General features: G+C 41.9%; 1 protein-coding gene across 1 annotated transcript; it reads left to right on the top strand.

Annotated features, from left to right (window-relative positions):
• The first annotated feature begins 6800 nt into the window (after positions 1–6800).
• slc22a15 (solute carrier family 22 member 15) lies at positions 6801–15103 on the top strand. The gene is made up of 12 exons (XM_041883114.2): positions 6801–6958; positions 8863–9006; positions 9172–9304; positions 9574–9738; positions 9954–10083; positions 10268–10504; positions 10703–10843; positions 11018–11103; positions 11188–11296; positions 11484–11556; positions 11769–11927; positions 12440–15103. Exons 1-12 carry the CDS (start codon positions 6875–6877, stop codon positions 12491–12493), a joined length of 1515 nt encoding a protein of 504 aa, XP_041739048.1. The 5' UTR covers positions 6801–6874; the 3' UTR covers positions 12494–15103.
• Positions 15104–16082: the final 979 nt, after the last annotated feature.

Raw genomic sequence — 16082 nt, forward strand, 5'->3', positions numbered from 1 at the left:
ACTACGCCGTGAAGGACTGAAATCCTGCAGCGCCCGCAAGGTCCCCCTGCTCAAGAAAGCACATATACAGGCCCGTCTGAAGTTTGCCAATGAACATCTGAATGATTCAGAGGAGAACTGGGTGAAAGTGTTGTGGTCAGATGAGACCAAAATCGAGCTCTTTGGCATCAACTCAACTCGCCGTGTTTGGAGGAGGAGGAATGCTGCCTATGACCCCAAGAACACCATCCCCACCGTCAAACATGGAGGTGGAAACATTATGCTTTGGGGGTGTTTTTCTGCTAAGGGGACAGGACAACTTCACCGCATCAAAGGGATGATGGACGGGGCCATGTACCGTCAAATCTTGGGTGAGAACCTCCTTCCCTCAGCCAGGGCATTGAAAATGGGTCGTGGATGGGTATTCCAGCATGACAATAACCCAAAACACACAGCCAAGGCAACAAAGGAGTGGCTCAAGAAGAAGCACATTAAGGTCCTGGAGTGGCCTAGCCAGTCTCCAGACCTTAATCCCATAGAAAATCTGTGGAGGGAGCTGAAGGTTCGAGTTGCCAAACGTCAGCCTCGAAACCTTAATGACTTGGAGAAGATCTGCAAAGTGGGACTAAATCCCTCCTGAGATGTGTGCAAACCTGGTGGCCAACTAAAAGAAACGTCTGACCTCTGTGATTGCCAACAAGGGTTTTGCCACCAAGTACTAAGTCATGTTTTGCAGAGGGGTCAAATACTTATTTCCTTCATTAAAATGCAAATCAATTCATAACATTTTTGACATGCGTTTTTCTGGATTTCTTTGTTGTTATTCTGTCTCTCACTGTTCAAATAAACCTACCATTAAAACTATAGACTGATCATGTCTTTGTCAGAGTGCAAACGTACAAAATCAGCAGGGGATCAAATACTTGTTTCCCTCACTGTATATATACTGAACAAAAATATAAACGCTACATGCAACAATTTCAAAGATTTTACTGAGTTACAGTTCATATAAGGAAATCAGTCAATTGAAATACATTTATTTGGCCCTAAACTATGAATTTCACATGACTGGGAATACAGATATGCATCTGTTGGTCACAAACCTTTTTATAAAAGGTAGGGTCGTGGATCAGAAAACCAGTTAGTATCTGGTGTGACCACCATTTGCCTCATGCAGCGCGACATGTCCTTTGCATAGAGTTGATAAGGCTTTTGATTGTGACCTGTGGAAAGTTGTCACACTCCTCTTGAATGGCGATGCGATGTTGCTGGATATTGGTGGGAACTGGAACACGCTGACGTACACGTCGATCCAGAGTATCCCAAACATGCTCAATGGGTGACGTCTGGTGAGTATGCAGGCCATGGAAGAACTGGGACATATTTCCAGCTTCCATGAATTGTGTACAGATCCTTGTGACATGGGGTTGTGCATTATCATACTGAAACATGAGGTGATGGCAGCGGGTGAATGGCATGACAATGGGCCTCAGGATCTTGTCATGGCATCTCTGCATTCAAATTGCTGAGTTCGTTGTCCGTAGCTTATGCCTGCCCATACCATAACCCCACCATGGGGCACGACGCCATACACAGTCTGCGGTTGTGAGAACGGTTGGACGTACTGCCAAATTCTGCATTGTCTTGACTGTGTGCTTAGGGTCGTTGTCCTGTTGGAAGATGAACCTTTGCCCCAGTCTGAGGTGCTGAGCGCTCTGGAGCAGGTTTTCATCAAGGACCTCTCGCTCCGTTCATCTTTCCCTCGATCCTGACTAGTCTCCCAGTCCCTGCCGCTGAAAATCATCCCCACAGTATGATGCTGCCACCACCATGCTTCACCGTAGGGATGGTGCCAGGTTTCCTCCAGACGTGACGCTTGGTATTCAGGCCAAATAGTTCAATCTTGGTTTCATCAGACCAGAGAATCTTGTTTCTCATGGTCTAAGAGTCCTTTAGGTGCCTTTTGGCAAACTCCAAGCGGGCTGTCATGTGCCTTTTACTGAAGAGTGGCTTCCGTCTGGCCACTCTACCATAAAGGCCTGATTGGTGGAGTGCTGCAGAGATGGTTGTCCTTCTGGAAGTTTCTCCTATCTCCACAGAGGAACTCTGGAGCTCTGTCAGATTGACCATTGGGTTCTTGGTCACCTCCCTGACCAAGGCCCTTCCCCTCTGATTGCTCAGTTTGGCCAGGCGGCCAGCTCTAGGAAGAATCTTGGTGGTTCCAAACTTTTTCCATTTAAGAGTGATGGAGACCACTGTGTTCTTAGGGACCTTCAATGCTGAAGACATTTTTTGGTACCCTTCCCCAGATCTGTGCCTCGACACAATCCTGTCTCTGAGCTTTACGGACAATTCCTTCGACTTTATGGCTTGGTTTTTGCTCTGACATGCACTGTCAACTGTGGGACCTTATATAGACAGGTGTGTGCCTTTCCAAATCATGTCCAATCAATTGAATTTACCACAGGTGGACTCCAGTCAAGTTGTAGAAACATCTCAAGGATGATCAATGGAAACAGGATGCACCTGAGCTCGATTTCGAGTCTCATAGCAAAGGGTCTGAATTGTTTGCCCTTTGATAGTTATTTTTCTTAAATAGAATCACTGTTACATACAGTACCAGTCAAAAGTTTGGACACACCTACTCATTCAAGGGCTTTTTGTTATTTTTTACTATTTTCTACATTGTAGAATAATAGTGAAGACATCAAAACTATGAAATAACACATATGGAATCATGTAGTTACCAAAAAAGTGTTAAACAAATCAAAATATATTTTATATTTGAGATTCTTCAAAGTACCCACCCTTTGCCTTGATGACAGCTTTGTACACTCTTGGCATTCTCTCAACCAGCTTTACCTGGAATGTTTTTCCAACAGTCTTCAAGGAGTTCCCACATATGCTGAGCACTTGTTGGCTGCTTTTACTTCACTCTGTGGTCCAACTCATCCCAAACCATCTCAGTTGGGTTGAGGTCGGGTCATTGTGGAGGCCAGGTCATCTGATGCCGCACTCCATCACTCTCCTTCTTGGTCAAATAGCCCTTACACAGCCTGGAGGTGTGTTGGGTCATTGTCCTGTTGAAAAACAAATGATAGTCCCACTAAGCGCAAACCAGATGGGATGGCGTATCTCTGCAGAATGCTGTGGTAGTCATGCTGGTTAAGTGTGCCTTGAATTCTAAATAAATCACCGACAGTGTCACCAGCAAAGCACCCCCACACCATAACACTTCCTCATCCATGCTTCACGGTGGGAACCACACATGTAGAGATAATCTGTTCACCTACTCTGCGTCTCACACAGCGGTTGGAACCAAAAATGTCAGACCAAAGGACAGATTTCCACCGGTCTAATGTCCAGTGCTCGTATTTCTTGGCCCAAGCAAGTCTTCTTCTTATTGGTGTCCTTTAGTAGTGGTTTATTTGCAGCAATTCGACCATGAAGGCCTGATTCACGCGGTCTCCTCTGAACAGTTGATGTTGAGATGTGTCTGTTACTTGAACTCTGTGAAGCATTTATTTGGGCTGCAATTTCTGAGGCTGGTAACTAATGAACTTATCCTCTGCAGCAGAGGAAACTATGGGTCTTCCTTTCCTGTGGCGGTCCTCATGAGAGCCAGTTTCATCATAGCGCTTGATGGTTTTTGCAACTGCACTTGAAGAAACTTTCAAAGTTCTTGAAATGTTCCGCATTGACTGACCTTCATGTCTTCAAGTAATGATGGAATGTCGTTTCTCTTTGCTTATTTGAGCTGTTCTTGCCATAATATGGACTTGGTGTTTTACCAAATAGGGCTATCTTCTGTATACCACCCCTACCTTGTCACAACACACCTGATTGGCTCAAACGCATTAAGAAGGAAAGAAATTCCACAAATTAACTTTTAACAAGGCACACCTGTTAATTGAAATGCATTCCAGGTGACTACCTCATGAAGCTGGTTGAGAGAATGCCAAGAGTGTGCAAAGCTGTCATCAAGGCAAAGGGTGGCTACTTTGAAGAATCTAAAATCTAAAGTGTATTTTGACTTGTTTAACACTTCTTTGGTTACTCATCTTTGGTTACTCATCCCAAACCATATGATTCCATATGTGTTGTTTCATAGTTTTGATGTCTTCATTATTATTCTACAATGTAGAAAATATATATATTTTTTTTTACTTGAATGAGTAGGTGTGTCCAAACTTTTGACTGGTACTGTATGTCATTAGTAGGCCTAGTAAATGTACTGTTAATCCCCCGTTATTTGGTTACATTAATTTCTGTTAATGCATGTATTAATTACAGTAATTTACCATTCTCATTCTCAGACTGTAAACGTTGTTTGTGGAATTCACAACCTGCTACACTTTTGGTTTTGGTTTATTACATAACCATTACGAGTAAAACATATATATAACAATAATAATAGTTTAGAGTGCTCCATGTGAGAAATTATTATGTGCCTGGTTTCCAGTGCCGATTATAGCGTGTAAATCTTGGTGGGGCAAACTAAAAAAATAAAAAATGTGATACATGCCAGCAAAGCCACTACACAACACTAAACAAGACATGAATTGTGCTATAATGGTGACAAACGGTGCCCACAAACTGTTAGGGCCTACGTAAAACTGTTCCTACAGCACAGTCCCAACAGCAGTCCCAACACCTTACCACTGCTACAAATGGCTATCAGCGGAGCCTCGTCTGGCAGCGAAACAGTTCATTCAGCCTTTTAAAAAAACATAGCTGATATGGCTGACTTGCTTAAACAAATGTAGATTCTACTGACAATTGAGATATACAAACTATGGCATTAGGGGACAACGAGCGGATAAGAGGCAATCCATAATTTCGATTAAGACATTAATGAGCGAGCTAGGACGGACGTAGTCAATTTAACTATTTGTTCAGCACTTTTGAAATGTACTGCGACATAATTCAGAACATGGGCCGTTCTTACAGTATTCTCCCTGTACTTGAACACCAAGTCAGTACCGTAGGATAAATAAAGGGGGCCTATAAGCAGACAATGAAAGCTCTTACAATATTCGATGATTACATTTCTCTAAAACAGGCTATAGGCTACATGTGCACTACCAAGTTAGAACAGTAGGTGAAATTATCAGGGGAAAAGTGACCAAATTATTAGGGTGTGGCACATGGGCTACTAACAGCTTACTACACAACATACACTTAGTATTACTTTCTTAGCTACAGACAGTATACATATCTCCCTGGCATATTACATCATTTATGCAGCAGCATACAATACATTTTTGGACTCACCTTGTTGTGCTGTGCTCACTTGAACAGGAGGGTGGCGCGGCGGTCCTTCGTGGGCAAATTTTGTCATCAAACTTTGTCATCAAAGTCTGGCATTCTCTGGATTTATGGTGCTTTCAAGAAAACTGTGAACTCAGAAAAAAACGAGGTCGAATCATGATGACGTCAGTGATCTTCAGGTCGGAGCTCTAGAAAGAGGGCCGAGTTCCCGACTTGCAATTCCGAGTTGGATGACCGTTCAAAACGTATTTTCCCAGTCTGAGCTAATTTCTTTTCAGAGTTCCCAGTTGTCTTGAACTCACTGAAGTCAGATTTCCCAGTTCTGACTTTCCAGGTGTTTTGAGCGCGGCAGAAGTCATGCTGGATTGACAGCATGGCCAATGTTGAATATTTATCCTTTTAAGCTTGGAAAATAGACCCTTAAACCCAGACTTGGGACCACACACCCACTCCACTGAATAGCAGGCTAGTGATTGCTTTGCAATGCTTGCAGGTAGCCACTGATTCCTTCCAAACCACTCATTGTTGAATTTGCGATTTCCAACTTGTTGTGTAATGTTTATGTCAAATGGCCGATGATCACCGATACGTTTGATCTATAATGTCTCTTCTTTATTTCTCTTCATATGACAAGGATTGAAAAGGATTTTCCAGTAGATTGTCAACTTGATTCATGATGATGCCTGCTAGCTTGCTAGCTAAGATTTTGAAAGTATGATGTTGACATGATCAGTCCAATCAAAGCTACTGTAGATATAACGTGATTTGACATAATTTTATCTGTGGCCAATGACCTTGAGCCTTCTTGGATGGGCACTTCTAATGTAACTATATGGCAGCACCCAAGGGGCTTGAATTTTCTAGTTCTACCTTTAGATTTTGCGGTGATGTAGTGTCCCCATGAGTGACAGAACACTGAGCCAATCACGGCGCAACTAGAGAACATTACCAACCCCTTCGCTCAGTATTTTCCGCTGGTTGCCCCACCACCACAGAAAGCACTGAGCTAGGCTGAAACACCAGCATTTTGGAGCTGCCTTACTCAAGGAAGCAAAAAAAGAAACCAAGTTTGTATGCGGCTTTATTAACTCAATTAGTTGTTTTTATATTGTTTTTGTACATTGTTTACAAAGTGATATGTGACACGTATTAATGTCAAAATAACATGCAAAAAACAAACAGCTAAACAGGTGGGGCTCAAAACAGGTGGGCCTCCAATAGATCACAGTGTTTCAATGTGTCCATATGGCAGAGGCTGGTGCTCTTGCCTTAGATGAATTTTACCTTTTAGATTTTTATGATTAACCACGTGACAATGATTTTGTCAAACAAAAACGTTATTAATTAAATGAAATTAAAAACGAAAATGCTTATACAAAAATAATCACAACCATACCTCAAGTGCTTAACACAGCCACAAAGTCATACCATTCCATCTGCCCGATTCGTTCAAAACGAATTCGCCCAATTAGTTACTGCTGCGCATGCGCCGTTTCCTGAGTAGTCTCCTTGACCAATCCACTTTCCTATATGATAACATGTGATAGTAATCCACGTTTGCGAAATGATGTTTGCGCAGTCCGTCAAATTGGTGTGATGTGCTTGAATATTGTTTCCTCTTGGAATGGATTTAGAAGAGGCATTTCAATTAGTCGGAGAATTCGGATCATATCAGAAGCAGATGGTGTTGGTTCTTGTGTTGCTACAGGTTTGTTTTATTAACGTTCCTTGCTTTGGTGGAAACGTATGCCACCCACATCTAGCTAGCTAAGCTAGCTGTATTAGCTAGCAATCTAATACATTGCTATATTTTCTAGAACAATTTTCTGAATGCATTACAGTATGTCGTCAAACTTAGTGTGGGGCAAGCCAGCTAGTAGTCTGTCGCTGCTATTGTTATCCAGCCATAGCTAAACTAGTTAGTTAACTGGATAATGAAATCACAGACGCTTTTAAGTAGCTTGCTGAATCTTAGCTAGCTATCTCTCCCGTCATTTGCATACGCATTAAAGCCACAGTCTGCAATATTTCCTGCTGTTCAATGGCCATTTCAATTAATTATACTCAGTTCTTGAAGAATATAACTTATAAATGCCATATGACAACGGTCTTATCCTATAACCCAAGATCTAAGAGCCAATTTATGCTTGATCAGAAAATGTGGTCGCTGGGTGGTGTGACGCAATTGCGAAGCCTCTGGAGGCACGCAGGCCAAATTGAGCACCGTACGGCATCGCCGTGCGCCTCTCAAATATTGTATCAATGTGGGGGTTCATATAGCTCCGCATTGACATGATTTGAGGGCGGAATGACTTGTATAAACACACATTAACTTCCTTCACAACCGGTAACCTAGCGGTTAAGACCGTTGGGCCAATAACCGAAAGGTTGCTGGTTCGAATCCCCGACCCGACTAGGTGAAAAATCTGTCTCTGTGCCCTTGAGCAAGGCACTTAACATTAATTGCTCCTGTAAGTCGCTCTGGATAAGAGCGTCTGCTAAGTGACTGGCCGGATCCGTTACCTCTCGTGGCATTAAACATAATTGTCACTTTTTGCAATGTAGAAATTATAATAAACGCGATCACTAATATGCCATCACCAGCGAGTGAGCTGCACATCATTGGGTGAGTCAGTGAAACTGGAAAGCATTTTTAGTAATATAATTTCCTCATATTGTAGCGTACAATAAATATGTCTCCACACACCAAGGCCTAGGCTATTGATGGATTCAAGACAAGGTCGTTTTCATTGATCTCAGTTTCAGTGTCAAAGTAGCTTGTCATTTCGATCGTTCGTGCGGTATTATGGTGCTTTCACGACAACTGGGAACTCGGGAGAAGAAAACGAGGTCGAATCATGACGTCAGTGATCTATCTTCAGGTCGGAGGTCTAGAAGAGGCCAGAGTTCCACACTTGGAATTCCGAGTTGGATGACCGTTCAAAACAAATTTTCCCTATTACCCAGTTGACTTAAACGCACTTAAGTCGGAGATTTCCCAGCTCCGTGTTCCCAGTTTTTTTTGAACGCGGCATTAAAAAAAGATTATGTCAAAGTCTTCAGTCATGTAAAATGATGTAGAATTGCATGAAATGCGTCTATAAATGGGCAAAAAAAATCCCGGACCTTAGGCCACAAAAAATGTTTCCCATGTGTGCAACTTCTGTAAGTTCCTCTACTTTACTGCCCTATGCCACTATGCAAATGAATTGATAGGCATTCAATGCTTTATTATAAAGTTATTTTTTTTTATGCGTTCTGGTACCTCCGACCTCCCAAGCTCTACCATGCCAATCTCAGGCATTTCAGAGGATTTGAGCAGGTCAGGCTGTTGAATTGCAGATTGTGTGAAAGGAGTCAGCTAATTAAATACCAGTGATGGATAGATCCCTTGGGTATATAGGCCTATATTACTTAATAATATAATAATAATAATAAGCCATTTAGCAGACGCTTTTATCCAAAGCGACTTACAGTCATGCGTGCATACATTTTTGTGTATGGGTGGTCCCGGGGATCGAACCCACTACCTTGGCGTTACAAGCGCCGTGCTCTACCAGCTGAGCTACAGAGGACCACTTGCTTGGCACTCAGCTTGGTTTTGTTTTCCAGGTGTATATGGCATGCCAGTCCATGCTCATTGTGCTCGTTGGAGCTATACCAGAATACGACATTGAACAAGGTGACCACGCCAACCATGAGGAGCTCATCAAACACATTACATTTACAGAGGACGTCAACTCCATCGTGACGGAGGTGAGAGGTCACTGTTCATGATTCAATAGGAGCAAAAAAGTGCCGTGCTTGACAATGTAGCGTCATTCACACCTGTGTATGGAATTTAACACATTTTAAAATAATCTAGACAATGGAAAATATATGAATGCCGTCTTCCAGTTTCTTTCCTTCCTTTTCTCTTAGTGGTTCCTTCTAAAGCAACAGGCTTACAAGGTCAGCTTGGCAGGCTCTTTGTTCTTCGCTGGGGTCTTGGTTGGAAATGTTTTTTTTGGACCCCTCTCTGACAAGATTGGAAGGAAACCAGTCTTCCTAACAGGTGACGAGAATGAGATTCACTACTTTTCATATAATGATCTTAATCCATATCCTATAAAATATTTGACAGGCTGATATGATATAGCAGCCATTAGGAAAGGTCGTTGTTCTGACCTGCTACCTTGCGGGCTACTTTTCAGCCCAGCTAATAGTCACTGGTAAAAATCTCAGAAAGCTATGGTTAGGCCTCATCATTCACTTTTTTTGCTCTGTTTCTCTCTCTCTCTCTCTCTCTCTCTCTCTCTCTCTCTCTCTCTCTCTCTCTCTCAGCTCTGTTCTTTGAGGTGTTGTTTGGCTATGCCACAGCCTTTGCTCCCAGCTATGAGGTGTTTGCTTTGTCGCGCTTGCTGGTGGGTCTGATGAATGGGGGCATGTCCCTCGTCTGTTTTGTGCTCACCCAGGAGTATGTGGGCAAGTCCTACTGGGCCATGACAGGTACAAATAATCATCATGACACTGACAAATGTTTACCAGACACAGCTACAGTAACTAAGGAGGGTGGGACTAGGATTGGACAAAGGGTAAATTGTAGTCAAGAAGAGTCAGTCGGAGAAACCCCCTCCCCCAGTGACATAAGACAGTGGTCTGAGACTATTGGAAACAGTTTTTACCAAACTATTTAAATGTTGTCTCTGGTGTTTGTTTTTCAGGGACCTTGACTAATATGACCTTTGCTGTGGGAATTGCCCTGTTTGGTGCCCTTGGCTACTATATCAGACCTTGGCGTAACCTGGCAACAGCAGCTAATTCTCCTGGCGTCCTGTTTTTTCTTCTTTGTGTGTAAGTTAATTTTAGGATGATTATTCCAAGAAAGCAATTGCATTAGAACCTCGACTGACACCTTTCCCAAGACATTTTACCGCATATGTGAGACTGCAGTTTGCTGATGGAACAAATAGCAAGATGACCTTTTCATCTCCTGTGTTTTGTCTTTGTCTTGTTCCTGTTTTTCTGGCTGAGGCAGGACTCTCCCGGAGTCTCCACGCTGGCTGTATTCCCGTGGTTACACGGAGAAGGCAGAGGAGGTTTTGCGGTACATGGCCGTGCGGAATGGGAACGGCAACGCTGCAGCCAAAGTGAAGCTCCGTATGTGTCCTGGCTCTGTCAAGACTGGTAACCAGGGCAACAATGGCCCTGGCCTCCTCGACCTGTTCACCCACCCAGTGCTCCGCAGGAGAACTGTGGTGCTCATGTATGTCTGGTGAGTTAGCACACCATGACCTGAACCACTGGGAAACCAGAGGGACTCGCTTTTTGCAATGTCATTAATGGTGCACAGGCAGTATCAACAGCTCACAACTATGCGTAGGTTCAGTATACATTGTTTTAAAGACCTTTCACACTGAAGACTTTAAACATAACCAACCTTAGAGTGACACTGTCTGTGGGTGTGCTCTAGGTATTCCTGCAGCCTGGTGTACTATGGGCTGACCATGAATGCCAGTGAGGACAGTGGGAACCGCTACTTCAGTGTTGCCATGTATGGACTGGTGGAGCTCCCGGCCTACCCTCTCTGTATCTATTTCATAAACAAGCAGTGGTAAGATTCTCACCACCTGTGATGATATTCTATGAATTAAAGTGTCAGTGGTGCACTGAATAAATGTCTTATGGTAAAAAAAAAAGAACAAATATTGAATCGTAATAGTTTCACAAGACTATATATTCTCATCACACCTGTGCTAAACAGTTGGAATTTGTGCCTGTTTTTTAGGGCTGGGAGAAGGAAAACCATGGCCAGCTTTCTGGGTTTAGCTGGCTTGTCATGTCTATGCACCATGTTTATCCCTGGAAATGCTGGTAAGGGCATTCCATCTACAGTATATTAGATAGATTTGATTAATTATGTTGCTTTTTTTAATCTATTTGTTATTTATTATTTAGGGGCATTGTTCAATGCTACCTCTTTAGCTTTGTTAGGAAAGCTGTTGGTCAGTGCGGCTTTCAACATAGTGTACGTCTACACTACTGAACTGTACCCCACTGTTATAAGGTGAGTGCAGTGCAACCAGATCCCACTAAATTACTTCTATAAAGTACAGTAGAGGGCGCCGTTCTCCCATTTTTGCTTGTGTGATATGAGCGTCAATTTCAATTTAAGTTCTCACAGTGCAATATGTTTTTGTACGGTATGTTGGAGAGGTGTTTAAATAATGTTATGTGCTTTGTCTTGATGTCAGGAACGCTGGTCTTGGGGTCTGCTCAATGTCTTGCAGAGTCGGAGGGATCCTGGCCCCTTTCGTGCCCTCTTTGGTACGTCAGCAGAATATCATTAATATGATGATGGACAAAAATCATTGTCTTTTTATGTTTTCACAATTGTAATCAAGTACAAGGACCACTTTGGTCTTTCTATAAGTGTTCAAATTGTGATAAACAGAAGTTGTTTTGCCTTCTGTCAGAATGTATGGTATTCATTTGAGCCCCTCAAGCTTATGCTGTGTTTTGTTTTCTATGTGTTTCAGAGAGACTTACACACCTCTATGCCCTTCATGGTATTCTGTCTCAGTGGGATCTCTGCTGGCTGCCTGGGTCTCCTTCTCCCTGAGACACTCAACAAACCTGTGGCAGAGACACTGGATGAGCTCCGCAGTCCTGCTTACCACCGCATTGTAGAGACAGAGGTAGGATCATAACTCTGTCCTTTATATTGGGTTAGTTACCCCCTAGCTTTGGACGTCGGGCTTCTCACGTAGTTCGAAAGCCAGGTGAAGTTCTCCTCAGGAAGAAAATAAAAAGGGGTGGAGTATAACTAGTGACGGTTTGCCACTTATCAAACCAATCGCATATTTTGCATCGGTGGAGCTCCAAACAGAGTTTGTGATTCTGATTTTAAAACAAGCTAGCAAGCCTATAATGCAAAACTAATGTTGGATAGGCTACAAAAACTGTCTGACACGGTAGGAAATGCCTCTTCTGAGGGCAAATTCAAGCGCTGAATGCCAGCTCTCCCATTCAAAGGAAAATCCAATATTGATGTTCTCCAGACTTCCAATAGTCGAGACAGGATTAAGAAGGATGGTCAGGCGAGACTAGTTACTCCCTATCCAAATGCATGTTTACAATGATCTTTAAAAAAAAATAACCTGCTTAACATTCTGTATCTTGGGGGGTTGGATTGTGTTCCATTATACAGACACACTTGTTTGAAGAGGACCAATCGAAAACAAAGCATAAACTGAATCAGTGACTTACTCTTTGAACGAGAGAACAGTCAGCGGCAATCCGACAGAACAGTCAGAGGCAATCCACAGGAGAGACTCTCGAAGCCTGTCCACACACACACAAGTGAGAGGGACCCGATGCTCTGTTTCCATGGTGAAGCAAGGACGGGTCTAGCTACATGCCGTGATGGATGGTGGTCCATTTTACAGGGAACGGCACACATGTTTACAATGTTATTTTGTTTCTGTGTGTGTGTTATATGTTTTGTACTGTATAGTGAAATGTGAAGTGCCTTCTAAATTCGCAGTTTATACAACAGTGAATTTATCAAGTCGAATGTGATATCAAGTAATCATGTGATCAAATGGAAGAGAACTACAATTTCTGCCAAAGTTTTCAGTTTCTACTTTGCCAACTAGTCATCGGGGGCCTAATTTATAATCATTGCGTACATTTCATACTAAATAGCTGCCTGCGCCATTTCTGAAAAGACTGCAAGCACAAAAATATTGAGATTTATAAACTTGGCACACGCAATTCATATGCAGGTTTCCCATTATAAATCAGACCTGTCATGAAACTGTGAACAAGCATTTACTCCACCTGAAAAACGCCCATCATTCACCTTTTATGGTGACAATAATGCCCTTATTTTCTGTATAGAAGTATTGGAATTAGGCCAAGACAGTATCTAAAGGAAATGGCAATGGTGACCTTGATCAAATGTCTTTGGAGGGATTGGCAGAATGTTTTATTTTGCAGTGACATTTGTGGTATCTGACATTTTCTGAAAGACAGAAACAATTGCACATTTTTGTGGACATGTAAACAGATCGTCTAAATGCAATAATGTTTTGCATTAACTTTTTCCCGAACCTAAATATGCTGCACTGCCCCCGAATTCTGAAACATTGTCTACTCGAAAAAATGTAGACAGTGGGCCTACTTACAGTGGTAGCCTACACACTTCAATGCAAAATATCAACTGTCTGTTCACCTGTCAAATTCTACTGTATGTTATAAACCACGCACCCTATTGGATACATAGGCTGTTATAATTTCAAGTTTTTGCTCTAACTAATCATCCCTATTAAATGTGAGATGCGCATGGTAATTTGTTGTATGGCTACTACGGGAATATAAACTCATGGCCAGAAAAGGTGAGGAATTAATTTCGCAATGGTTATGATATGTATTATGTTTATAAATTAAATATTTTCTACACTAGACATTTCACATTACATTACTTGGACGCAGCCTGTGAACAGTCTGTTCTACTGTTAAACCAAACTTCAGATCGCATAGAGCAAAATAGGCTACTTGAAATAGCTTATCTGTTTACTACTGTGAAGTGTGTACAATTAAGTGAGCGACGGGACAAATTGTAGTTTATCTTAACTTGTATCCTATAGGCTATTTTGCAAGTAGCCTATGAAACATCAGTCAGAAAAGGTGAGGAATTTATTCTGAAATGATATAATGGAAATGAAATAAATAATAGAAAATATATACCTATTTCGAATAATTTTAGAATGCGAAGATACATTGCTTTTCTCACTAATGGAAAATGATAGCATCTTATTTAGCTAGGCCTACCTGTTTTTTGTTGTTATGAATAAGTGTCATCATATATTCCCAATTTGTAGAAGGCTACTTACTACTATAATACTTTTGCCTTCTTGCAATGTAGGACTTCAACCACTAGAAACTGCGAATGCATGGTCTAAAGTGTGCGGGGAGGATAGCACATTCTCACGTCAAGTTCAGTTTTTATAAATGCCAACTTTTGCGTGAAAATAGGCACATGCATGTTTTTGGACATATTTTGTGTGTACGCAACGTTTATAAATCAGGCCCCTGAAGCCTATAGTTTAAATGGTTTGTTTCAGGTTCCATATAAATATAATTTCCATGTGTTCTGCTGGTCAGATCATACGCTAGTTACAATGTGAATACAGATTATGTATAAATATCTATCTATATTGGAGACAGTGACGATTTGTACAGTATTCCAATACCCCCTCAGGTAATTGGTTTACATTGTGTTGATTCAGGACTTATAATTGTTAATATTACAGCAAGTAACACCAATTGTGAATAGTAGCTTGCATAATTATATTGTGATGTATAATATCATTATGAGAATGACAGTGGCACATGGAACTACTGCACATGTAATAATCTGCCCCCCCCCCCCACCCCACCGGAACAGGGTGCATTGTAATGTTCATGGACATTTTAATGTTTCATATCTCAATAGTGTTTAAGAAAAGTAATTATAACGGTCACTGCCTGAACTCAGGTCGCGTTTGGCCTTTTCCCCCGGTGAGGTGATTGTGTCACCATTGACGCAGACAGGAGAGGCCCAGATCAACCATATTGCCCAGAAGCTCTCATCAAAGACGGAAGTAACCGCATAATGTTTTCCCCCCATCACTTATAATTATGCCTTATGGCAGTTGGCCCATACCACCGGTTCAGTAAGTAGTTGGAGCAGGTTGAAGAGTTGAAACCGTAATCATTGTTTTGATTTATATTCCTCTGACACTGTATGCTTGCCAGCACAGAAATCCCCTGTTGAAGTAAATAAACAATCTCCAACAAAAGTTTGTTGAAATGAGGTGTTGAATTGCAATGAAAATGTGTGTGTGTGTATATGATTATACAGTATGAGGTCAGCTTAATATCACGCTCACAACATATCTTGGATGCACTTCAATTTTATAAGTCTACATCCTAATGCAAGCTGAAGTGCTTATGCTACTTAGATATCATTCTCTTGTGGTCTGCTTCCATAATTATTGTATGCTTGAGCTTTAGGTTATCGCCCGCCATTGATTTGAGGTCCTGGAATTGCTGCACCTCACTCTGAACAGCAAGCTTGCCGGATGATATTTTAGCATGCAATAGATGCTCTTGCTGCAGAATATTTTGTGGATGGGTGATTGAAGGCAATGCACTGAGGATGATAACGCACATAACACGGGGCTGGGTGAGGTTACTTCCAATCTGTCTAATTAGAAGCCAATTGAAAGACATTAAACTAAATAACAAACAGGAAAGTCTGAAGCCTCAAGGTGACCTCATTTGCGTATTCAAACTGGCACGCGAGACCGGGGAAACACAGAATATTGTTCACACACCCTCCCACATGTACTCAAATCAAAAGTTCAGGAACTGGCCAGCTAACCCCACCCCACAATTCCTCACTTAACACTCCCAAAGAAACATTTTCCAACAGCACTGATATCTTGATATTTATAGTTACCTCCAGTCAAGTTGATGAGGCATAAGGAGTGGAATGAGAGTGTGGTTATGTTTGGGTGTGTGGGGGAGGCCAGGAGAGTAATGTCCACACTGACCCAATGCTGAACTTTCGAGGAACAACTCTATCACATCTCTAGAGAGAGTGCGTGCGTGCCAGGGAGCGTGTGTGTATTTGTACTTGTGGTAGCCTATTGGGTGGATTGCTAGGAGTAAATGTGCTCTCAGTCCAGATTTATGTGTTTACTTTAGATTTTATCACAGTGTTAAAAGTTTGATTAATGTTAATAGATTAGTGGTCTTATTCACACAATTATTCAAGTAAAACGCTATTAGTAGCACACAGATTT

Source organism: Coregonus clupeaformis, chromosome 1 (genome assembly GCF_020615455.1).
Source record: "Coregonus clupeaformis isolate EN_2021a chromosome 1, ASM2061545v1, whole genome shotgun sequence".
In the NCBI taxonomy this organism is placed as follows: domain Eukaryota; kingdom Metazoa; phylum Chordata; class Actinopteri; order Salmoniformes; family Salmonidae; genus Coregonus; species Coregonus clupeaformis.

Bases quoted from the DNA above. Each gene is read 5' to 3' on its own strand.
- slc22a15 (XM_041883114.2), top strand. From the start codon at position 6,875: ATGGATTTAGAAGAGGCATTTCAATTAGTCGGAGAATTCGGATCATAT. The intron at 9,305-9,573 runs GTGACGAGAATG...TCTCTCTCTCAG, and splicing joins GAAACCAGTCTTCCTAACAG to CTCTGTTCTTTGAGGTGTTG. The intron at 11,557-11,768 runs GTACGTCAGCAG...TATGTGTTTCAG, and splicing joins CCCCTTTCGTGCCCTCTTTG to AGAGACTTACACACCTCTAT.